The sequence below is a fragment of the Hyla sarda genome, unplaced genomic scaffold (genome assembly GCF_029499605.1).
Source record: "Hyla sarda isolate aHylSar1 unplaced genomic scaffold, aHylSar1.hap1 scaffold_724, whole genome shotgun sequence".
Classification (NCBI taxonomy): domain Eukaryota; kingdom Metazoa; phylum Chordata; class Amphibia; order Anura; family Hylidae; genus Hyla; species Hyla sarda.
The window spans coordinates 110001-136482 of NW_026610745.1; the positions used below are offsets into that span (position 1 = coordinate 110001).

General features: G+C 36.5%; 1 protein-coding gene across 1 annotated transcript in view; it reads left to right on the plus strand.

The window, feature by feature from the left end:
• LOC130344663 (uncharacterized) overlaps positions 1 to 26482 on the plus strand; it is a 119070-nt gene that overhangs the window by 86973 nt on the left and 5615 nt on the right. The window contains exons 9-10 of the mRNA XM_056554441.1: positions 16501 to 16809; positions 17361 to 17675. Of these exons, the coding sequence (XP_056410416.1) occupies positions 16501 to 16809; positions 17361 to 17675 (624 nt within the window). The remainder of the gene's footprint in view (positions 1 to 16500; positions 16810 to 17360; positions 17676 to 26482) is intronic.

Sequence of the window (26482 nt, forward strand, 5' to 3'; positions counted from 1 at the left end):
CGAGCTTCCTCCGCTGAGACAGCATTGCTGAGCCTTACTCAGGGCAACTCCTCTGTGGGCGAGTATGCCATTCGCTTTTGTACCCTGGCATCAGAGTTAGCATGGAATGAGGAAGCTCTCTGCGCCACCTTCAAGAGAGGACTGTCAAGTCAAATCAAGGATGTTCTCTCTGCCCGGGAATTGCCATCTAATCTCAATAACCTTCTACAGTTGGCATCCCGGATTGATATCCGTTTCTCAGAGCGACGTGAGAAAGTACGCCAAGAAAGGGAGTCTGCAAGACCTCGGTGCTTTCCTCGTCTGGCACCAGCCTTCCAGCAACCGCCGCAACCTTCTCCCTTGCCTCCCGCAGTGGAGGCTATGCAGGTGGATCGGTCTAGCCTGACCCCGAAGGAGAGGACTCGCCGACGAACTGAGAATCTCTGCCTATACTGCGTCAGTGCGGATAACTTCCCAAAAGACTGTCCTCTGCGTCCTCAGCCACAGGGGAACGCTCGCACCTAGGGTTTGTGGTAGAGGCCTCCCTAGGTGTGAATACGACCTCTCCACGCTTAAATGTGACGGTCCAGCATTTCTACCTTCCAAAGATCTCCATCATCTCCGTTATTGCCTTTCTGGACTCTGGCTCCGCTGGAAATTTTATTGATGCTTCCCTAGTGCATAGGCATCGTTTGCCGGTGTCCCGCCTGTTAAAGCCTCTCATCTCTTCGTGGAATGATGAACGACTGGATTGTACCATGCTATATCGCACAGAACCATTGACTATGCAGGTCGGAGTCTCGCATAGGGAGAACTTGTCCTTCTATGTTCTCCCACACTGTACTTCTCCTCTCTTGCTTTGCCTACCATGGTTGCAACTCCCTGCTCCGCAGCTGGATTGGAAAGCTGGAGAAATTCTTAGCTGGGGTCCGCATTGCAACAATAACTGTATCCACATACGTATCACAAAATTGGAACCATCATCTCGTCCACTGCCCGGTTTGCCTTCCTTTTTTCTGGACTATGCTGATGTCTTCAGTGAAAAGCAAGCCGAAGTGTTACCACCATATCGTACCTACGATTGTCCAATTGACTTGCTACCCGGCACCACACCTCCCAGGGGCAGAATCTACCCTTTATCTGTTCCCGAAACTCAGGCCATGTCTAATTATATCCAGGAGAACCTTCAGAAGGGATTCATCAGGAAGTCCTCTGCCGGAGCTGGTTTCTTCTTCGTGGAAAAGAAAGACTGGTCTCTACGACCTTGCATCGACTACTGTGGTCTGAATAAAATTACTGTAAAGAACCGCTACCCACTTCCTTTAATCTCAGAGTTGTTTAATCGTCTGCGAGGTGCCAAAATCTTCTCTAATTTGGATCTCCGTGGGGCCTATAATTTGATTCGTATACGAGAAGGGGACAAATTGAAGACTGCATTTAATACTTGTGATGGACACTTCGAGTATCTTGTGATGCCATTCGGACTCTGCAATGCTCCAGCAGTTTTTCAGGAGTTCGTTAATGATATTTTCCGTGACCTCCGGTACTCCTGTATCGTTGTTTATTTGGATGACATACTCATCTACTTGCCCAATGTCCAGTCTCATCGCTCTCAACTACGTCAAGTCTTACAGCGTCTCCGAGAAAATCCTCTCTACGCTAAACTAGAGAAATGGACGTTTGAAAAAACCAACCTTCCATTTTTGGGGTATATTATTACCAGTCAAGGCCTTCAAATGGATTCCAACAAGCTGTCCGCAGTACTAGACTGGCCTCAACCTTCGGGCTTGAAAGTAATTCAGCGCTTTCTCGGCTTTGCCACTTACTATCGACAGTTTATTCCTCACTACTCCACTCTGGTAGCCCCCATCATCTCGCTTACCAAGAAGACTGCCAATCCAAGAGTCTGGACTCCTGAGGCTGAAGAAGCTTTCAAACATTAAGTTTTCCTTCGCTTCGGCTCCTGTTCTGCCTAGACCCGATCCTAGCAAGCCATTTATCTTGGAAGTAGATGCTTCATCAGTTGGAGCAGGTGCAGTGTTGACACAGAAGTCTTCTAAGGGGAGAACTTTAACCTGACCATTTTTCTCCAAAACCTTCTCCGCTGCAGAGAGAAATTACACCATCGGAGATCGCGAGCTCTTGGCCATTAAGTTGGCATTGGAAGAATGGCGTCACCTCTTGGAAGGCCCTGTACACCCGCTTGCTATCTATTCTAACGACAAGAACTTGCTCTATCTCCAGTCTGCTCATCGGCTCAACCCCCGACCGGCTCGTTGGTTTCTGTTTTTCTCCAGGTTTAACTTCTTAATCCACTTCCGTCCTGCAGAAAAGAATCTTCGTGCTGACGCTCTGTCCAGATCCTCCGATGTTCAAGTCCTGGAATCCCATTCTCAACATATTATTTCCCCTAATCTTCTCATTTCTGCAGCACCAGCATGTCTTCAGCACTTGCCACCAGGGAAGTCTTATGTACCTCCCCGTTTAAGACTCAGAGTCCTCAAATGTGGTTATTCCTCTTTATTGGCTGGTCATGCTGGAATTCGTAAGTCCATACAGCTCATCGCCTGACAGTATGGCTTGGAACGAGGAGTCTTGTCCCGGGCACAAACTGAACAAGCTTGGACAAACTCAACGTCATCCTATTTTAGAGTGGGCCACCAGCTTTTTATTTTCACAAGAGGTAAAAGGGAAAAAAGACCCCCAAAATTTGTAGCGCAAATTTCTCCTGAGTACGGAAATACCCCATATGTGGGTGTAAAATGCTCTGCGGACGCACAACAAGGCTCAGGAGTGAGAGCCCACTATGTACATTTGAGGCCTAAATTGGTGATTTGCACAGGGGTGGATGATTTCACAGCGGTTCTGACATAAACGCAAAATAATAAATATCCACATGTCACTCCATTTTGGAAACTACACCCCTCACAGAACGTAACAAGGGGTATAATGAGCCTGAACACCCCACAGGTGTTTGACAAATTTCTCGTTAAAGTTGGATGGTAAAATTAAGAAAAAAAGTTTTTCACTAAATTTTTCATTTTCTCAAGGGAAACTAGGAAAAAAGCCCCCCAAAATTTGTAGCCCCATTTCTTCTGAGTAAGAACATACCCCATAAGTGAATGTAAAGTGCTCTGCGGGCGAAATACAATGCTCAGAAGAGAAGTAGCGCCATTGGGCTTTTGGAGAGAAAATTTGTCCGGAATTGAAGGCCACATGTGTTTACAAAGCCCCCATAGTGCCAGAACAATGGACCCCCCACATGTGACCCAATTTTGGAAACTACACCCCCACAGAATTTAATAAGGGGTGCAGTGAGCATTTACGCCCCACAGGTGTCGGACAGATTTTTGGAACAGTGGTCCGTGAAAATGAAAAATTAAATTTTTCATTTGCACAGCCCACTGTTTCAAGGATCTGTCAAACGCCAGTGGGGTGTAGATGCTCACTGCACCCCTTATTAAATTCTGTGGGGGGTGTAGTTTCCAAAATGGGGTCACATGTGGGGGGGGGGAGGGTAAATGCACAAGGCCCCCGACTTCTATTCCAACCAAATTCTCTCTCCAAAAGCTCAATCGCTCCTTCTATTATCTAGTATTGTAGTGCGCCAGCAGAGCGCTTGACGTCCACACATATGGGGTATTTCCATACTCAATGGAAATGGGGTTGCAAATTTATGGGGGCATTTTCTCCTATTACCCCTTGTAGAAATGTAAAATTTGGGGAAAAACCAGCATTTTAGTGAGAAAAAAATAAAAATTCATTTACACATCCAACTTTAACTCAAAGTCGTCAAACACCTGTGGGGTGTTAAAGCTCACTGGACCCCTTGTTACATTCCCTGAGGGGTGTAGTTTCCAAAATAGTATACCATGTGGGGGTTTTCTTGCTGTTCTGGCACCATAGGGGCTTCCAAAATGTGACATGCCCCCCAAAAACCATTTCAGAAAAACTCACTCTCCAAAATCCTATTGTCGCTCCTTCCCTTCTGAGCCCTCTACTGCGCCCGCCACACACATGACATACACATATGAGGTATTTCCTTACTCGAGAGAAATTGGGTTACAAATTTTAGGAAGATTTTTCTCCTTTTACCCCTTGTAAAAATTCAAAAACTGCAAGTGTAAAAAATAAAGATTTTGAATTTTATCCTTCACTTTGCTGCTATTCCTGTGAAACACCTAAAGGGTTAACACACTTACTGAATATCATTTTGAATACTTTGAGGGGTGCAGTTTTTATAATGGGGTCATTTGTGGGGTATTTCTAAGATGAAGGCCCCTCAAATCCACTTCAAAACTCAACTGGTCCCTGAAAAATTCTGATTTTGAAAATGTGAAAAATTGGAAAATTGCTGCTGAACTTGGAGCCCTCTGATGTCTCCAAAAGTAAAAACATCTCAACTTTATGATGGAAACATAATATATTGTATATGATATAATAATATAAAGATATCCCCTGTATGATGGGGACATAATATATTGTATATAATAATATAAAGATATCTCCTGTATGATGAGGACATAATATATTGTATATAATAATATAAAGATATCTCCTGTATGATGGTGACATAATATATTGTATATAATAATATAAAGATATCTCCTGTATGATGGTGACATAATATATTGTATATAATATAAAGATATCTCCTGTATGATGGGGACATAATATATTGTATATAATAATATAAAGATATCTCCTGTATGATGGTGACATAATATATTGTATATAATATAAAGATATCTCCTGTATGATGGTGACATAATATATTGTATATAATAATATAAAGATATCTCCTGTATGATGGTGACATAATATATTGTATATAATAATATAAAGATATCTCCTGTATGATGGTGACATAATATATTGTATATAATAATATAAAGATATCTCCTGTATGATGGTGACATAATATATTGTATATAATAATATAAAGATATCTCCTGTATGATGGGGACATAATATATTGTATATAATAATATAAAGATATCTCCTGTATGATGGTGACATAATATATTGTATATAATAATATAAAGATAGCTCCTGTATGATGGTGACATAATATATTGTATATAATAATATAAAGATATCTCCTGTATGATGGTGACATAATATATTGTATATAATAATATAATAATATAAAGATATCTCCTGTATGATGGGGACATAATATATTGTATATAATAATATAAAGATATCTCCTGTATGATGGTGACATAATATATTGTATATAATAAAAAGATATCTCCTGTATGATGGGGACATAATATATTGTATATAATAATATAAAGATATCTCCTGTATGATGGTGACATAATATATTGTATATAATATAATAATATAAAGATATCTCCTGTATGATGGGGACATAATATATTGTATATAATAATATAAAGATATCTCCTGTATGATGGGGACATAATATATTGTATATAATAATATAAAGATATCTCCTGTATGATGGTGATATAATATATTGTATATAATAATATAAAGATATCTCCTGTATGATGGTGACATAATATATTGTATATAATAATATAAAGATATCTCCTGTATGATGGGGACATAATATATTGTATATAATAATATAAAGATATCTCCTGTATGATGGTGACATAATATATTGTATATAATAATATAAAGATATCTCCTGTATGATGGGGACATAATATATTGTATATAATAATATAAAGATATCTCCTGTATGATGAGGACATAATATATTGTATATAATAATATAAAGATATCTCCTGTATGATGGGGACATAATATATTGTATATAATAATATAAAGATATCTCCTGTATGATGGTGACATAATATATTGTATATAATAATATAAAGATATCTCCTGTATGATGGGGACATAATATATTGTATATAATATAATAATATAAAGATATCTCCTGTATGATGGTGACATAATATATTGTATATAATATAAAGATATCTCCTGTATGATGGGGACATAATATATTGTATATAATATAATAATATAAAGATATCTCCTGTATGATGGGGACATAATATATTGTATATAATATAAAGATATCTCCTGTATGATGGTGACATAATATATTGTATATAATATAAAGATATCTCCTGTATGATGGGGACATAATATATTGTATATAATATAATGATATCTCCTGTATGATGGTGACATAATATATTGTATATAATAATATAAAGTTATCTCCTGTATGATTGGGACATAATATATTGTATATAATAATATAAAGATATCTCCTGTATGATGGTGACATAATATATTGTATATAATATAATAATATAAAGATATCTCCTGTATGATGGTGACATAATATATTGTATATAATATAATAATATAAAGATATCTCCTGTATGATGGGGACATAATATATTGTATATAATATAATAATATAGAGATATCTCCTGTATGATGGGGAGATAATATATTGTATATAATATAATAATATAAAGATATCTCCTGTATGATGGGGACATAATATATTGTATATAATATAATAATATAAAGATATCTCCTGTATGATGGTGACATAATATATTGTATATAATAATATAAAGATATCTCCTGTATGATGGGGACATAATATATTGTATATAATAATATAAAGATATCTCCTGTATGATGGTGACATAATATATTGTATATAATAATATAAAGATATCTCCTGTATGATGGGGACATAATATATTGTATATAATAATATAGAGATATCTCCTGTATGATGGTGACATAATATATTGTATATAATAATAATATAAAAATATCTCCTGTATGATGGGGACATAATATATTGTATATAATAATATAAAGATATCTCCTGTATGATGGTGACATAATATATTGTATATAATAATATAAAGATATCTCCTGTATGATGGTGACATAATATATTGTATATAATAATATAAAGATATCTCCTGTATGATGGTGAGATAATATATTGTATATAATAATATAAAAATATCTCCTGTATGATGGGGACATAATATATTGTATATAATAATAATATAAAAATATCTCCTGTATGATGGGGACATAATATATTGTATATAATAATAATATAAAAATATCTCCTGTATGATGGGGACATAATATATTGTATATAATAATATAGAGATATCTCCTGTATGATGGTGACATAATATATTGTATATAATAATAATATAAAAATATCTCCTGTATGATGGGGACATAATATATTGTATATAATAATATAAAGATATCTCCTGTATGATGGTGACATAATATATTGTATATAATAATATAAAGATATCTCCTGTATGATGGTGACATAATATATTGTATATAATAATATAAAGATATCTCCTGTATGATGGTGAGATAATATATTGTATATAATAATATAAAAATATCTCCTGTATGATGGGGACATAATATATTGTATATAATAATATATAGATATCTCCTGTATGATGGTGATATAATATATTGTATATAATAATAATATAAAGATATCTCCTGTATGATGGTGACATAATATATTGTATATAATAATATAAAGATATCTCCTGTATGATGGTGACATAATATATTGTATATAATATAATAATATAAAGATATCTCCTGTATGATGGGGACATAATATATTGTATATAATATAATAATATAAAGATATCTCCTGTATGATGGTGACATAATATATTGTATATAATAATATAAAGATATCTCCTGTATGATGGTGACATAATATATTGCATATAATATAATAATATAATGATATCTCCTGTATGATGGTGACATAATATATTGTATATAATATAAAGATATCTCCTGTATGATGGTGACATAATATATTGTATATAATAATATAAAGATATCTCCTGTATGATGGGGACATAATATATTGTATATAATAATATAAAGATGTCTCCTGTATGATGGGGACATAATATATTGTATATAATAATATAAAGATATCTCCTGTATGATGGTGACATAATATATTGTATATAATATAATAATATAAAGATATCTCCTGTATGATGGGGACATAATATATTGTATATAATAATATAAAGATATCTCCTGTATGATGGTGACATAATATATTGTATATAATAATATAAAGATATCTCCTGTATGATGGGGACATAATATATTGTATATAATATAATAATATAAAGATATCTCCTGTATGATGGGGACATAATATATTGTATATAATAATATAATGATATCTCCTGTATGATGGTGACATAATATATTGTATATAATAATATAAAGATATCTCCTGTATGATGGGGACATAATATATTGTATATAATAATATAAAGATATCTCCTGTATGATGGGGACATAATATATTGTATATAATAATATAAAGATATCTCCTGTATGATGGGGACATAATATATTGTATATAATAATATAAAGATATCTCCTGTATGATGGTGATATAATATATTGTATATAATAATATAAAAATATCTCCTGTATGATGGTGATATAATATATTGTATATAATAATAATATAAAGATATCTCCTGTATGATGGTGACATAATATATTGTATATAATAATATAAAGATATCTCCTGTATGATGGTGATATAATATATTGTATATAATAATATAAAGATTTCTCCTGTATGATGGTGATATAATATATTGTATATAATAATATAAAGATATCTCCTGTATGATGGTGAGATAATATATTGTATATAATAATATAAAAATATCTCCTGTATGATGGTGATATAATATATTGTATATAATAATAATATAAAGATATCTCCTGTATGATGGTGACATAATATATTGTATATAATAATATAAAGATATCTCCTGTATGATGGTGATATAATATATTGTATATAATAATATAAAGATATCTCCTGTATGATGGGGACATAATATATTGTATATAATAATATAGAGATATTTCCTGTATGATGGTGACATAATATATTGTATATAATAATATAAAGATATCTCCTGTATGATGGGGACATAATATATTGTATATAATAATATAAAGATATCTCCTGTATGATGGTGACATAATATATTGTATATAATATAGAAATATCTCCTGTATGATGTTGACATAATATGTTGTATATAATAATATAAAGATATCTCCTGTATGATGGGGACATAATATATTGTATATAATAATATAAAGATATCTCCTGTATGATGGGGACATAATATATTGTATATAATAATATAAAGATATCTCCTGTATGATGATGACATAATATATTGTATATAATAATATAATAATATAAAGATATCTCCTGTATGATGGGGACATAATATATTGTATATAATATAGAAATATCTCCTGTATGATGGTGACATAATATGTTGTATATAATAATATAAAGATATCTCCTGTATGATGGTGACATAATATATTGCATATAATATAATAATATAAAGATATCTCCTGTATGATGGGGACATAATATATTGTATATAATATAATAATATAAAGATATCTCCTGTATGATGGTGACATAATATATTGTATATAATAATATAAAGATATCTCCTGTATGATGGGGACATAATATATTGTATATAATAATATAAAGATATCTCCTGTATGATGATGACATAATATATTGTATATAATAATATAATAATATAAAGATATCTCCTGTATGATGGGGACATAATATATTGTATATAATATAGAAATATCTCCTGTATGATGGTGACATAATATGTTGTATATAATAATATAAAGATATCTCCTGTATGATGGTGACATAATATATTGCATATAATATAATAATATAAAGATATCTCCTGTATGATGGGGACATAATATATTGTATATAATAATATAAAGATATCTCCTGTATGATGGGGACATAATATATTGTATATAATAATATAAAGATATCTCCTGTATGATGGGGACATAATATATTGTATATAATAATATAAAGATATCTCCTGTATGATGGGGACATAATATATTGTATATAATAATATAAAGATGTCTCCTATATGATGCAATCATAAAGTAGACATATTGTATATGTGAATCAATATATCATTTATTTGGGATGTCTATTTTCCTTATAAGCAGAGAATTTCAAAGTAAAAAAAAAGCAACATTTTCAAATTTTTCATAAAATTTTTGAATTTTTCACCAAGACATGATGCAAGTATTGACAAAATTTTACCACTAACATAAAGTAGAATATGTCACGAAAAAACAATCTCAGAATCAGAATGAAAGGTAAAAGTTATTAATGCTTAAAGTAACAGTGGTCAGATGTGCAAAAAAGGCCTGCGTCCTTAAGGTGAAAATGAGCTGCGTCCTTAAGGGGTTAATGACCTTGTAGATGGCTCATGGATCGTAAAGTAGCAATCTTTGCAGATGAAACTAAGCTCTTGTAAGTTGTTTAACTTAATAGAAGACAGTGCACTGCGTATAGTAGATAGCACAATAGAGGACAGTACACTGTATATAGTAAATAACACAATAGAGGACAGTGCACTGTATATAGTAGACAACACAATAGAGGACAGTGCACTGTATATAGCAGACAACACAATAGAGGACAGTGCACTGTGTATAGCAGATAACACAATAGAGGGCAGTGCACTGTATATAGTAGACAACACAATAGAGAACAGTGCACTGTATATAGTAGACAAAACGAGGACAGTACACTGTGTATAATAGATAACACAATAGAGGACAGTGCACTGTGTATAGTAGATAACACAATAGAGGAAAGTGCACTGTGTATAATAGATAACACAATAAAGGACAGTGCACTGTATATAGTAGATAACACAATAGAGAACAGTGCACTGTATATAGTAGATAACACAGATGACAATATATACAGAAGTTAACACAATAGAGAACAGTATCTACAGCAAATGACACAATAGGGGAAGATGTATTTAATGGGAAAACACTGGGGATGACTGACATAGAAAAGGACTTAAAATTTTATTTAACAGTAAATGTGCCTGTAGTGACCAGTGTCAGGAAGCTGCTGCCAAGGCAAATAAAATCATGAGGGGCATCAAAAGTGGCATAGATGCACAAATAATTCTACCACTGTACAAATCACTAGTCTTATCACACATGGAATACAGTGTACAGTACTGGTAAGACCACACATGGAATACAGTGTACAGTACAGGTCAGACCACACATGGAATACAGTGTACAGTACAGGTCAGACCACACATGGAATACAGTGTACAGTACAGGTCAGACCACACATGGAATACAGTGTACAGTACAGGTCAGACCACACATGGAATACAGTATACAGTACAGGTCAGACCACACATGGAATACAGTGTACAGTACTGGTCAGACCACACCTGGAATACAGTGTACAGTACTGGTCAGACCACACATGGAATACAGTGTACAGTACAGGTCAGACCACACATGGAATACAGTGTACAGTACAGGTCAGACCACACATGGAATACAGTGTACAGTACAGGTCAGACCACACATGGAATACAGTGTACAGTACAGGTCAGACCACACATGGAATACAGTATACAGTACAGGTCAGACCACACATGGAATACAGTGTACAGTACTGGTCAGACCACACCTGGAATACAGTGTACAGTACGGGTCAGACCACACATGGAATACAGTGTACAGTACTGGTCAGACCACGCCTGGAATACAGTATACAGTACTGGTCAGACCACACATGGAATACAGTGTACAGTACTGGTCAGACCACGCCTGGAATACAGTATACAGTACTGGTCAGACCACACATGGAATACTGTACAGTACTTATCAGACCACTCATAGAATACAGTGTACAGTACTGGTCAGACCACAGCTGAAATACAGTGTACTGTACTGGTCAGACCACACCTGGAATACAGTGTACTTGTACTCGTCAGACCACACCTGGAATACAGTGTACAGTACTGGTCAGGCTACACCTGGAATACAGTGTACTTGTACTGGTCAGACCACACCTGGAATACAGTGTACAGTACTGGTCAGACCACACCTGGAATACAGTGTACAGTACTGGTCAGACTACACCTGGAATACAGTGTACAGTACTGGTGCGACCACACCTGGAATACTGTATACAGTACTGGTCAGACCACACCTGGAATACAGTGTACAGTACTGGTCAGACCACACCTGGAATACAGTGTACAGTACTGGTCAGACCACACCTGGAATACAGTGTACAGTACTGGTCAGACTACACCTGGAATACAGTATACAGTACTGGTCAGACCACACCTGGAATACTGTATACAGTACTGGTCAGACCACACCTGGAATACAGTGTACAGTACTGGTCAGACCACACCTGGATACAGTGTACAGTACTGGTCAGACCACACCTGGAATACAGTGTACAGTACTGGTCAGACCACACCTGGATACAGTGTACAGTACTGGTCAGACTACACCTGGAATACAGTATACAGTACTGGTCAGACCACACCTGGAATACTGTATACAGTACTGGTCAGACCACACCTGGAATACAGTGTACAGTACTGGTCAGACCACACCTGGATACAGTGTACAGTACTGGTCAGACCACACCTGGAATACAGTGTACAGTACTGGTCAGACCACACATGGAATACAGTGTACAGTACTGGTCAGACCACACCTGGAATACAGTGTACAGTACTGGTCAGACTACACCTGGAATACAGTGTACAGTACTGGTGCGACCACACATGAAATACTGTATACAGTACTGGTCAGACCACACCTGGAATACTGTATACAGTACTGGTCAGACCATGGATACTGTGTACAGTACTGGATAGACCACGGAATACTGTGTACAGTACTGGATAGACCACGGAATACTGTGTACAGTACTGGTCAGGCCACACATGGAATACTGTGTACAGTATAGGGAACAAATGTACAAGAAAGATATAGTGGAGCTGGAGAGGGTTCAGACAGGAGCCAGAGTTATACGGGCAATGGGAGGACTACAGTACCCAGATAGATTATTAGAATTAGAGTTATTTAGTTTAGAAGAAAAAAAGTCTTAGGGGAGACCTAATAACTATGTATAAGCATATCAGGACAGTACAGAGATCTCTCTATTATCTATAACAATGAGGTGACCTAATAACTATGTATAAATATTTTAGGGGACTGTACAGAGATCTCTCCCATGATCTATTCATACCCAGGACTGTATATATAACAAGGAGGTGACCTAATAATATATATAATATATCAGGACAGTACAGAGATCTCTCCATGATCTATTTATACCCAGGACTGTATATATAACAAGGAGGTGACCTAATAATATATATAATATATCAGGACAGTACAGAGATCTCTCTATTATCTATAACAATGAGGTGACCTAATAACTATGTATAAATATTTTAGGGGACTGTACAGAGATCTCTCCATGATCTATTTATACCCAGGACTGTATATATAACAAGGAGGATACCTAATAATATATATATATAATATATCAGGACAGTACAGAGATCTCTCCATGATCTATTTATACCCAGGACTGTATATATAACAAGGAGGTGACCTAATAATATATATATATAATATATCAGGACAGTACAGAGATCTCTCCATGATCTATTTATACCCAGGACTGTATATATAACAAGGAGGTGACCTAATAATATATATAATATATCAGGGGACAGTACAGAGATCTCTCCATTATCTATTTATACCCAAGACTGTATATATAACAAGGAGGTGACCTAATAATATATATAATATATCAGGACATTACAGAGATCTCTCCATAATCTATTTATACCCAGGATTGTATATATAACAAGGAGGTGACCTAATAATATATATAATATATCAGGACAGTACAGAGATCTCTCCATGATCTATTTATACCCAGGACTGTATATATAACAAGGAGGTGATCTAATAATATATATAATATATCAGGACAGTACAGAGATCTCTCCATGATCTATTTATACCCAGGACTGTATATATAACAAGGAGGTGACCTAATAATATATATATATAATATATCAGGACAGTACAGAGATCTCTCCATGATCTATTTATACCCAGGACTGTATATATAACAAGGAGGTGACCTAATAATATATATATATAATATATCAGGACAGTACAGAGATCTCTCCATGATCTATTTATACCCAGGACTGTATATATAACAAGGAGGTGACCTAATAATATATATAATATATCAGGACATTACAGAGATCTCTCCATAATCTATTTATACCCAGGATTGTATATATAACAAGGAGGTGACCTAATAATATATATAATATATCAGGACAGTACAGAGATCTCTCCATGATCTATTTATACCCAGGACTGTATATATAACAAGGAGGTGACCTAATAATATATATATATAATATATCAGGACAGTACAGAGATCTCTCCATGATCTATTTATACCCAGGACTGTATATATAACAAGGAGGTGACCTAATAATATATATAATATATCAGGACATTACAGAGATCTCTCCATAATCTATTTATACCCAGGACTGTATATATAACAAGGGGGTGACCTAATAATATATATAATATATCAGGACAGTACAGAGATCTCTCCATGATCTATTTATACCCAGGACTATATATATAACAAGGAGGTGACCTAATAATATATATATAATATATCAGGACATTACAGAGATCTCTCCATGATCTATTTATACCCAGGACTGTATATATAACAAGGAGGTGACCTAATAATATATATAATATATCAGAACAGTACAGAGATCTCTCCCATGATCTATTTATACCCAGGACTGTATATATAACAAGGAGGTGACCTAATAATATATATATATATATATATATATATATATATCAGGACAGTACAGAGATCTCTCCATGATCTATTTATACCCAGGACTGTATATATATAACAAGGAGGTGACCTAATAATATATATATAATATATCAGGACAGTACAGAGATCTCTCCATGATCTATTTATACCCAGGACTGTATATATAACAAGGAGGTGACCTAATAATATATATAATATATCAGGACAGTACAGAGATCTCTCCATGATCTATTTATACCCAGGACTGTATATATAACAAGGAGGTGACCTAATAATATATATAATATATCAGGACAGTACAGAGATCTCTCCCATGATCTATTTATACCCAGGACTGTATATATAACAAGGAGGTGACCTAATAATATATATAATATATCAGGACAGTACAGAGATCTCTCCATGATCTATGTATACCCAGGACTGTATATATAACAAGGAGGTGACCTAATAATATATATAATATATCAGAACAGTACAGAGATCTCTCCCATGATCTATTTATACCCAGGACTGTATATATAACAAGGAGATGACCTAATAATATATATATATATAATATATCAGGACAGTACAGAGATCTCTCCATGATCTATGTATACCCAGGACTGTATATATAACAAGGAGGTGACCTAATAATATATATAATATATATCAGGACAGTACAGAGATCTCTCCATGATCTATTTATACCCAGGACTGTATATATAACAAGGAGATGACCTAATAATATATATATATATAATATATCAGGACAGTACAGAGATCTCTCCATGATCTATGTATACCCAGGACTGTATATATAACAAGGAGGTGACCTAATAATATATATAATATATATCAGGACAGTACAGAGATCTCTCCATGATCTATTTCTATCCAGGACTGTATATATAACAAGGAGGTGACCTAATAATATATATAATATATCAGGACAGTACAGAGATCTCTCCATGATCTATTTATACCCAGGACTGTATATATAACAAGGGGGCATCCTCTACGTCTTGAGGAAAGAAGGTTTCTACACCAGCACAGGCGGGGTTCTTTACTGTAAGAGCAGTGACACTATGGAACTCTCTGCCAGAGGAAGTGTTGACGGTGAACTAAATAGAAAAAAAAAAAAAAAAAATATATATATATATATATATATATATAGAGGAGGGGCCTGGATGCATTTTTGGAGAGCAATAACATTTCAGGTTATGGATACTAGATCTATAGGGACAGAACTTTTATCCAGGGATTTATTCTAATGCCATATTGGAGTCAGGAAGTATTTTTCCCTAGTATGGGGCAATTGGCATCAGCTTTATAATGGCTTTTTGGCTTCCTTTGGATCAACTCGGTAAGGACAATAAAGAGATATAGGATTAACTTTATGGACTCTGGACTTTTTTTCAACCTCATGAACTTTGTAACACACCCCGATAGATCAATGATGTTTTCTCCGCCTGTCATAGCTTATGGGGCCAATGTCCAGCTGTATCTCACTGGGGCCCAATGATCCTGTGAGTCAATATAAAGTGATCCACGTGCTGTCATATTACAGGGGCTGGGTCTGCACCCTATAGAACCTACACTCAGCCCCAAATGTAAAGGGAACAGATGTATTGGTTAAAAGTAAAAAAAAAAAGGTATTAATCTTTAAACATATAATTAAAATGTCTTCTCATCCTTCTCAGGGTTCCCTGTCCTTAGTGACATCACCAGTGAACCCAGAAACCCAATATATGGACACCCTGTGACTCTGAGCTGTAAGGTGACCAATGCTAAACCACAAGACATAAAGGTTCAATGGACAAAGGGGGAGAAACCTCTGGGGAAGGGACAAGGAGAAGAGAAGCAAATCACTGAGGAGGACGGGTCAGTATCCTGCTCACTGCGGATCAGGACTACTACAGCTCTGGACTATGGGAAAGACTATACCTGCTCTGTGAGACACAAGGACATGAAAGAGACCATAAGGAAGAACCATTATATAGCGCTCCCAGGTAAGGAACGTTCTGAGAGGATATATGTAAACCTGTATCTTATACCTTCTAGTAGGGAGGGAAAGTGATGTCTATAGAAAGGGTAGAAATAAAGGGCCACTCCACCTGCACAAAACCTATTGGATTATGGCATCAGACAGGACTCCCGGAGGTGACGGAAAGTATTGGGACATTGACATACAAACCCTTTTTAGTGAGATTGGGAAAGATCAGCAGCTATAGAAGTCACTTGTACCACTGATCCCAAGGGGGAAATAACAGATAAGGAAGGTTTCTGGCCATATTCAGTATCGTAAAGGGATTAAGTTGTGTGAACATGGGGCTAATCCACAGTAGAAATCAGAATATAGACAAATCTATGGTGGATTAGTTTATAACACATGGCCGCCTGGGCACAGGTACAATATAAAGATCGCGAGTGATTGGTCAGAGTGATATCATCCAGAGTGATCGGCAGTCCGAGGGTTAATGACACTCGCTTGTGATGTCTCCTCCATCCATGGTGGTCAGATCATGCAGTAATCTTGCTCTTTCTTGGTCTCTTGTTGCAGTTAACATCCCAGTGTTTTCCGAGATTACGGTGCGTCCGGAGAGACCTGTCGCAGGGCAGGAAGCCATATTTACTGTAACCATATGTGGATTCACACCAGACATTGAAGTGAGATGGTATAAAGACTTTGGTCCATTCCCCAGCGATGTCGTCACCACATCAGATCCAGAGATTGGGAAGGACTTTCTATGTACTTGTTCCAGCAGCCTGAGGTTCACTTCTAAGGACAATGACCATGCGGCGTCCATCCGCTGTGAGGCGACACATTCTCTCACCAAGAAAGTATATGAGACTTCTTACAATCTGCTGCTCGCAGGTAGGAACGTCCTACAACCTGCTTATCTCATCCACGAGAACGTTGTGGCCTCATGTACTAAGAGTGGAGCAAAGTGTTTTTTGTGGGGGGTTTTCTCCGCCAACAAGTATTTTTCTATGGCATTCTAGAATTTTCCGTACATTTTGCACTTTTCCGTACATTTTAATGATTTTTAAAAAAAATTTTGTGAGTGACCACAAGCAAAATGATCCACCAATTAGGCCCAAAACATTAAAAGGTTAAATATATCATCTACTACAAAATACTTAAAATGGTGCGTACACATATACCAGTGGTCTCCAACCTGCGGACCCCCAGATGTTGCAAAACTACAACTCCCAGCATGCCCGGACAGCCAACGGCTGTCCGGGCATGCTGGGAGTTGTAGTTTTGCAACATCTGGAGGTCTGAAGGTTGAAGACCACTGACATATACTAATGTTTTTGCCAACATCTTTAATGTTTTTGCCATTAAAGGGGTACTCTGGTGGAAAACTTTTTTTATTTTTTTATTAACTGGTGCCAGAAAGTTAAACAGATTTGTAAATGACTTCTATAAAAAAAAATCTTTATCCTTCCAGTACTTATTAGCTGCTGAATACTACAGCGGAAAATTCTTTTTTCTTTTTGGAACACAGAGCTCTCTGCTGACATCATGACCACAGTGCTCTCTGCTGACATCATGACCACAGTGCTCTCTGCTGACACCTCTGTCCATTTTAGTAACTGTCCAGAGAAGCATATGTTTGCTATGGGGGTTTTCTCCTACTCTGGACGGTTCCTAAAATGGACAGAGATGTCAGCAGAGAGCACTGTGCTCATAATGTCAGCAGAGAGCTCTGTGTTTCAAAAAGAAAAGAATTGCCGCTGTAGTATTCAGCAGCTGATAACTACTGGAAGGATTTAGATTTTTTTTTAATAGAAGTAATTTACAAATATGTAACTTTCTGGCACCAGTTGATAAAAAAAAAAAAAAAAAAAAGTTTTTCACTGGAGTACCCCTTTAAGAAAAAGACATTGTTCAATAAGATGAGATGAGGTAATATGATGTATTTTTGTCACAGTTTAAACATTTTAGGGGAGGGGTATAGGGTTACAGGTGCAATTCCCTACAGTCCCATGAATACCCTCTATCCCTACCTACCCTAACAGTGTGGACAGGGTGAGGGGTGACAATGATAAATAATCAATAACATTAACTAGTCTCATATTCCAATGCGTTTCTCCCAAAATGACAAATGGGTTCTTCTGGGATGGAGGAGATATATTTACATAACATTAACAATAAAGTGTTAGAATAATATAGATATATACAGGTAAAGAAAAGAACTTCCTCTATAGTATACAGCAGCTGATAAGTACTGGAAGGGTTAAGATTTTTAAGTAGAAATAATTTAGAAATCTGTTTAACGTTCTGGCACCAGTAGTTTTTAACTGGAGTTCCCCTTTAATGGGAGATACTAGTGAGAGTTCTTTGCATGTCTTTAGAGTGGCGGTGTAGTCCTCTGGCTTCCTATTGATTGGCTTTTACATTTGGAAACGAATCCCTCGTTATTATATCATTTCCTTATTGATATTGTAGTGGTGACCATTGAGGTTTATTTAACCCCTTAACACCTTAAGGACCGGGGGTTTTTCCGTTTTTGCATTTTCGTTTTTTGCTCCTTGCCTTTAAATAATCATAAGTCTTTCAATTTTGCACCTAAAAATCCATATGATGCTTATTTTTTGCGCCACCAATTCTACTTTGCAGTGACATCAGTCATTTTGCCCAAAAATCTACGGCGAAACGAAAAAAAAAAATCATTGTGCGACAAAATTGAAAAAAAAAAACGCCATTTTGTAACTTTTGGGGGCTTCCGTTTCTACGCAGTGCATATTTCGGTAAAAATGACCCCTTATCATTATTCTGTAGGTCCATACGGTTAAAATGATCCCCGACTTATATAGGTGATTTTGTCGCACTTCTGGAAAAAATCCTAACTACATGCAGGAATATGTATACGTTTAAAATTGTCATCTTCTGACCCCTATAACTTTTTTATTTTTCCGTGTATGGGGCGGTATGAGGACTCATTTTTTGCGCCGTGATCTGAAGTTTTTACGGGTACCATTTTTGCATTGATAGGACTATAAAAAGTGACCAAAAATGCACTATTTTGGACTTTGGAATTTTTTTGCGCGCACGCTATTGACTGTGCAGTTTAATTAACTATATATTTTTATAATTCGGACATTTCCGCACGCAGTGATACCACATATGTTTATTTTTATTTACACTGTGCTTTTTTTTTATGGGAAAAGGGGGGTGATTCAAACTTTTAATAGGGGAGGGGTTAAATGATCTTTATTCACTTTTTTTTGCAGTGTTATATATAAGAGACTATAATACTGCACACACTGATCTCTTATACTGATCATTGTTATCCCATAGGAGACTATAACACTGCACACACTGATCTCTTATACTGATCATTATTATCCCATAGGGACCTATAACACTGCACACACTGATCTCTTATACTGATCATTATTATCCCATAGGGACCTATAACACTGCACACACTGATCTCTTATACTGATCATTATTATCCCATAGGAGACTATAACACTGCACACACTGATCTCTTATACTGATCATTATTATCCCATAGGAGACTATAACACTGCACACACTGATCTCTTATACTGATCATTATTATCCCATAGGAGACTATAACACTGCACACACTGATCTCTTATACTGATCATTGTTATCCCATAGGAGACTATAACACTGCACACACTGATCTCTTATACTGATCATTATTATCCCATAGGAGACTATAACACTGCACACACTGATCTCTTATACTGATCATTGTTATCCCATAGGACACTATAATACTGCACACACTGATCTCTTATACTGATCATTATTATCCCATAGGGACCTATAACACTGCACACACTGATCTCTTATACTGATCATTATTATCCCATAGGAGACTATAACACTGCACACACTGATCTTATACTGATCATTATTATCCCATAGGGACCTATAACACTGCACACACTGATCTCTTATACTGATCATTATTATCCCATAGGAGACTATAACACTGCACACACTGATCTCTTATACTGATCATTGTTATCCCATAGGGACCTATAACACTGAACACACTGATCTCTTATACTGATCATTATTATCCCATAGGGACCTATAACACTGCACACACTGATCTCTTATACTGATCATTATTATCCCATAGGAGACTATAACACTGCACACACTGATCTCTTATACTGATCATTATTATCCCATAGGGACCTATAACACTGCACACACTGATCTCTTATACTGATCATTATTATCCCATAGGAGACTATAACACTGCACACACTGATCTCTTATACTGATCATTATTATCCCATAGGAGACTATAACACTGCACACACTGATCTCTTATACTGATCATTGTTATCCCATAGGGACCTATAACACTGCCCACACTGATCTCTTATACTGATCATTGTTATCCCATAGGGACCTATAACACTGCACACACTGATCTCTTATACTGATCATTATTATCCCATAGGGACCTATAACACTGCACACACTGATCTCTTATACTGATCATTATTATCCCATAGGAGACTATAACACTGCACACACTGATCTCTTATACTGATCATTGTTATCCCATAGGGACCTATAACACTGCCCACACTGATCTCTTATACTGATCATTGTTATCCCATAGGGACCTATAACACTGCACACACTGATCTCTTATACTGATCATTGTTATCCCATAGGGACCTATAACACTGCACACACTGATCTCTTATACTGATCATTATTATCCCATAGGGACCTATAACACTGCACACACTGATCTCTTATACTGATCATTATTATCCCATAGGGACCTATAACACTGCCCACACTGATCTCTTATACTGATCATTATTATCCCATAGGAGACTATAATACTGCACACACTGATCTCTTATACTGATCATTATTATCCCATAGGAGACTATAACACTGCACACACTGATCTCTTATACTGATCATTATTATCCCATAGGGACCTATAACACTGCACACACTGATCTCTTATACTGATCATTATTATCCCATAGGAGACTATAATACTGCACACACTGATCTCTTATACTGATCATTATTATCCCATAGGAGACTATAACACTGCACACACTGATCTCTTATACTGATCATTATTATCCCATAGGGACCTATAACACTGCACACACTGATCTCTTATACTGATCATTATTATCCCATAGGGACCTATAACACTGCACACACTGATCTCTTATACTGATCATTATTATCCCATAGGGACCTATAACACTGCACACACTGATCTCTTATACTGATCATTGTTATCCCATAGGGACCTATAACACTGCACACACTGATCTTTTACATTGATCAATGGTTTCTCATAGGAAACCAGTGATCGATGATTCTGCCGCTCCTAGGGGCCCTCCTGCTGTCCTGTAAGCTGTTCGGGATGCCGCGATTTCGCCGCGGCTATCCCGACCAGCCCACTGAGTTAACCGGCAGCTTTTACTTTCGCTTTTAGCCGCGTGGCTCAGCTCTGAGCGCGCGGCTAAAGGGTTAATAGCGCGCGGCACCACGATCGCCGCTGCGCGCTATTAGCGGCGGGTCCCGGCTTCACAATGACGCCGGGCCCGCCGTGATATGATGCGGGGTTACCGTGTAATCCTGCATTATATCACGGGAGCAGGACCAAGGACGTACCAGTACGTCCTTGGTCCTTAAGGGGTTAAGGACTAAGCCCATTTTCACCAGAACAGTGGACATGTGACGTAATGTAGTCAGGGGTGCAGCCAGCATTTACACCCCACTGGCGTTTGACAGATCTTTGGAACAGTGGGTTGTGCAAATGAAAAATTACATTTTTCATTTTCATGGACCACTGTTCCAAAAATCTGTCAAACCCCTTACTACATTACATGAGGGGTGTAGTTTCCAAAATGGGGTCACATGTGGGGGGGGGGGTCCGCTGTTCTGGCACTATGGGGGCTTTGTAAACACACATGGCCTTTAATTCCAGCCAAATTCTCTCTGCAGAAGCCCAATGGCGCTCCTGCTCTTCTGAACCCTGTAGTGCGCCAGCAAAAATCATTTACACGTCCAACTTTAATGAAAAGTCGTCAAACACCTTTGGGGTGTTAAGGCTCACTGGACCCCTTGTTACGCGCCTTGAGAGGTGTTGTTTCCAAAATAGTATTCCATGTGGGAGTTGTTTTTGTTGTTCTGGCACCATAGGGGCTTCCTAAATGTGACATGCCCCCCAAAAACCATTTCAGAAAAACTCACTCTCCAAAATCCCATTGTCACTCCTTCCCTTCTGAGCCCTCTACTGCGCCCGCCGCACACTTGACATACACATATGAGGTATTTCCTTACTCGAGAGAAAGGGTTACACATTTTAGGAAGATTTCTCTCCTTTTACCGCTTGTAAAAATTCTGTGTAAAAAAATGAAGATTTTGAATTTTCTCCTTCAATTTGCTGCTATTCCTGTGAAACACCTAAAGGGTTAACAAATCTTTTGAATGTCATTTTGAATACTTTGAGGGGTGCAATTTTTATAATGGGGTATTTCTAATATGAAAGCCCTTCAAATCCACTTCAAAACTGAACTGGTCCCTGAAAAATTTCGATTTTGAAAATGTTGTGAAAAATTGGAAAATTGCTGCTGAACCTTGAAGCCTCTGATGTCTCCTAAAGTAAAAACATGTCAACTTTATGATGCAAACACAGTGAAAATTGGCTGGGTCCTTAAGGGGTTAAGTACCAGGGCGTACCCGTACGTCCATGGTCTTTAAGGGGTTAACCTTTTTTGGACGGATCAATTGCAACCAATATCCTGGTTCAATCATGTGACAGGGAAAGCCTTGTTATGTCGTTTTCCTGTCATATTCTGCTGTGTTTATGGTGTAAAGGGCTGATGATACTGCCAGTTAGTGTATATATATATATATATATATATATATATATATATATATATATATATATATATATATGTGTCTTCTTTATACCGCTCTCCTGGAAGCACTGGACGGCATTGTCAGGTTGTGGTTCTCTCATCTATAGACATTTGTGATCATGTGAAATTATCTTCTTTCCACATAACATTTAGTAACATGAACCATATTGACTGAAGGCCTTTAACCCCTTGAGGACGGAGCGGTTTTCCACTTTGGGTTTTTCCTCCTCACCTTTTAAAAATCAAAACCCTTTTAATTTTGCACCTAAAAATCCATATGATGCTTATTTTTTGCACTACCAATTCTGCTTTGTAAGACATCAGTCATTTTACCCAAAAATCTCCGGCAAAATAAACAAAAAAAATAAAATAAAAATCACTGTGCGACAAAATTGAAGAGAAAACACAATTTTGCCACTTTTGGGGGCTTCCGTTTCTACGCAGTAGTCTTCGGTAAAAATGACACCTTCTCTTTATTCTGTAGGTCCATACGATTAAAATGATTCCCACTTATATAGGTGATTTTGTCTTAAGTCTGTAAAAAATCATAACTACATGCAGGAAAATTAATAAGTTTAAAATTGTCCCCTTCTGACTCCTATAACTATTTTTCCGTATACAGGAATGTATGAGGGCTCATTTTTTGTGCCTTTATCTGAAGTTTGTATTGGCACCATTTTTGTTTTGATCAGACTTTTTGATCGCTTTTTATGTACCAAAAATACACTATTTTGGACTTTGGAATATTTTTGCGCATACGCCATTGACCAGTTTAATTAACAATACATTTTTATAGTTCAGACATTTACGTACGTGGCGATACTACGTGTTTTAATATTTTATTCACAGTTTTTTTTAATGGGAAGGATTCAAACTTATTAGGGGAGGGGTTAAATGATCTTTATTAATTTTTTTCACTTTTTTTTAGGGGGCTATAACATTGCACACACTGATCTCTTAAACTGATCACTGCTATGCCATAGCATAGCATTGATCAGTGTTACTGCCACTTGACTTCTCCTGCCTGTATCTCAGGCACGGAGCAGTCATTCGGCGATCAGACACCGAGGAGGCAGGTAAGGGACCCTCCTCATCCAGTCAGTGCCGGGAGTGCTTTTTTACAACTTTAGATGCGGCAATCAACTTTGATCGCCGCATCTAAGGGGTTAATAGCGTGCGGCACCGCAATCGGTGACACGCGCTATTAGCCACGGGTCGTAGCCGTTGTTAGAGGCCGGGCCCCACCTGCTATGACGCGGAGTCACGGCGTGACCCCGCATTATAGAAACTGTGCGGATGCAGGGTGTACAGGTATGCCCTTTGTCCTCAACAGTTTAAACAGCCTGAACCTGTCCCTATATTGGTTCTGATCTGGTCCTGCTTGTTGGTCTCAGTTATCAGTAACTAACCCTTAACCGTTCTTCTATGTACATTACCTCTATATTATTCTAACACTTTATTGTTAATGTGTTTATAATCTCCTTCATCCCTGAAGAACCCATTTGACATTTTGGGAGAAACGCGTTGGAATAAGGCGTATGAGATTAGTTAGCGTTATTTGTTGTCAGGCGGTTTTCCTGTGATCTATGTAAATTTATCATTGTCACCCCTCACCCTGTCCACACTGTTAGGGTAGGTAGGGATAGAGGGTATTCATGTGACTCTAGAAAATTGCACCCACCCGTACCCTATACTCCTCCCCTAAAATGTTTATTCTGTGACAAAAATACATCAAAATCTCATCTTACTGAACAATGTATTTTTCTTAATGGCAAAAATACTCTGCAACAATAGTGCATATATATTTTTGATTTAGTATGTGTATGCACCATTTTAAACATTTTGGAGTATAAAGTTATGTTTTATCAGGGGTGTGGAAATATAAAAAAAAACTACTTGTCCAAGGGACTAAAGCTGAACACAATCTACTTGTCCCTCAAGAAAATCCACTTGTCCCGGTAGATAAAATAATTTTCACCAAAATAGTACGATCCCCCCACTAGACCACCAGGGATGGATATAAGATCCTTTAGACACTGCTGACAGCGGTGATCTAATGGGTTAATAGGTGATCAGTATGTCAGGATATTAGCGGGGGGAGGGCTGTATCTCCTCTTACACCCCAGATAAGCCCAGATAAGCCCAGATATAACTTTTTGATCCTTATAAAAAATTTCTCATATGAAGTGACCAAAAATGACCAATTCTGGACAATTCTTTACATTTCCACCGTTCACCGTGCGGTTTAATTAACATTATATTTTAATAGTCCGGACATTTCCACATGATATCACTTATGTTTATTTTTGTACATTATTTTTATTTAAAGAAAATTGGAAACTTTTATTAGGAAAGGGGCTTATTCACATATATTCGCACTTTTTACAATATTTTAATCACTTTTTTTCAGCTTCTCCAGTTTATATGCTGCATTTTGTGTCAGAAAATGCTGGAAGTTGCATTTAGTTACTAGATAACTACAACACCCAGCATGCCCTGATGCAGCCTATGGTTGTGTGGGTGTTGCAGCAGGTTGCACTGTATAGTAGGACAGTTAAGGTTATTGTGTAACATGCTGGGAGTTGTAGTTTTGGTTTGTGTCAGCTGCAGAGCCATAGTCTGTGTCAAGGAATACTGGGAATTACAGTTAGTAACTACAACACCCAGCATGCCCTGATACAGCCTATAGCTCTGCAGCTGACCCGAACAAAAACTACAACTCCCAGCATGTTACACTTTATAGTTCTACAGTTTAGGTTATGGTCCAACATG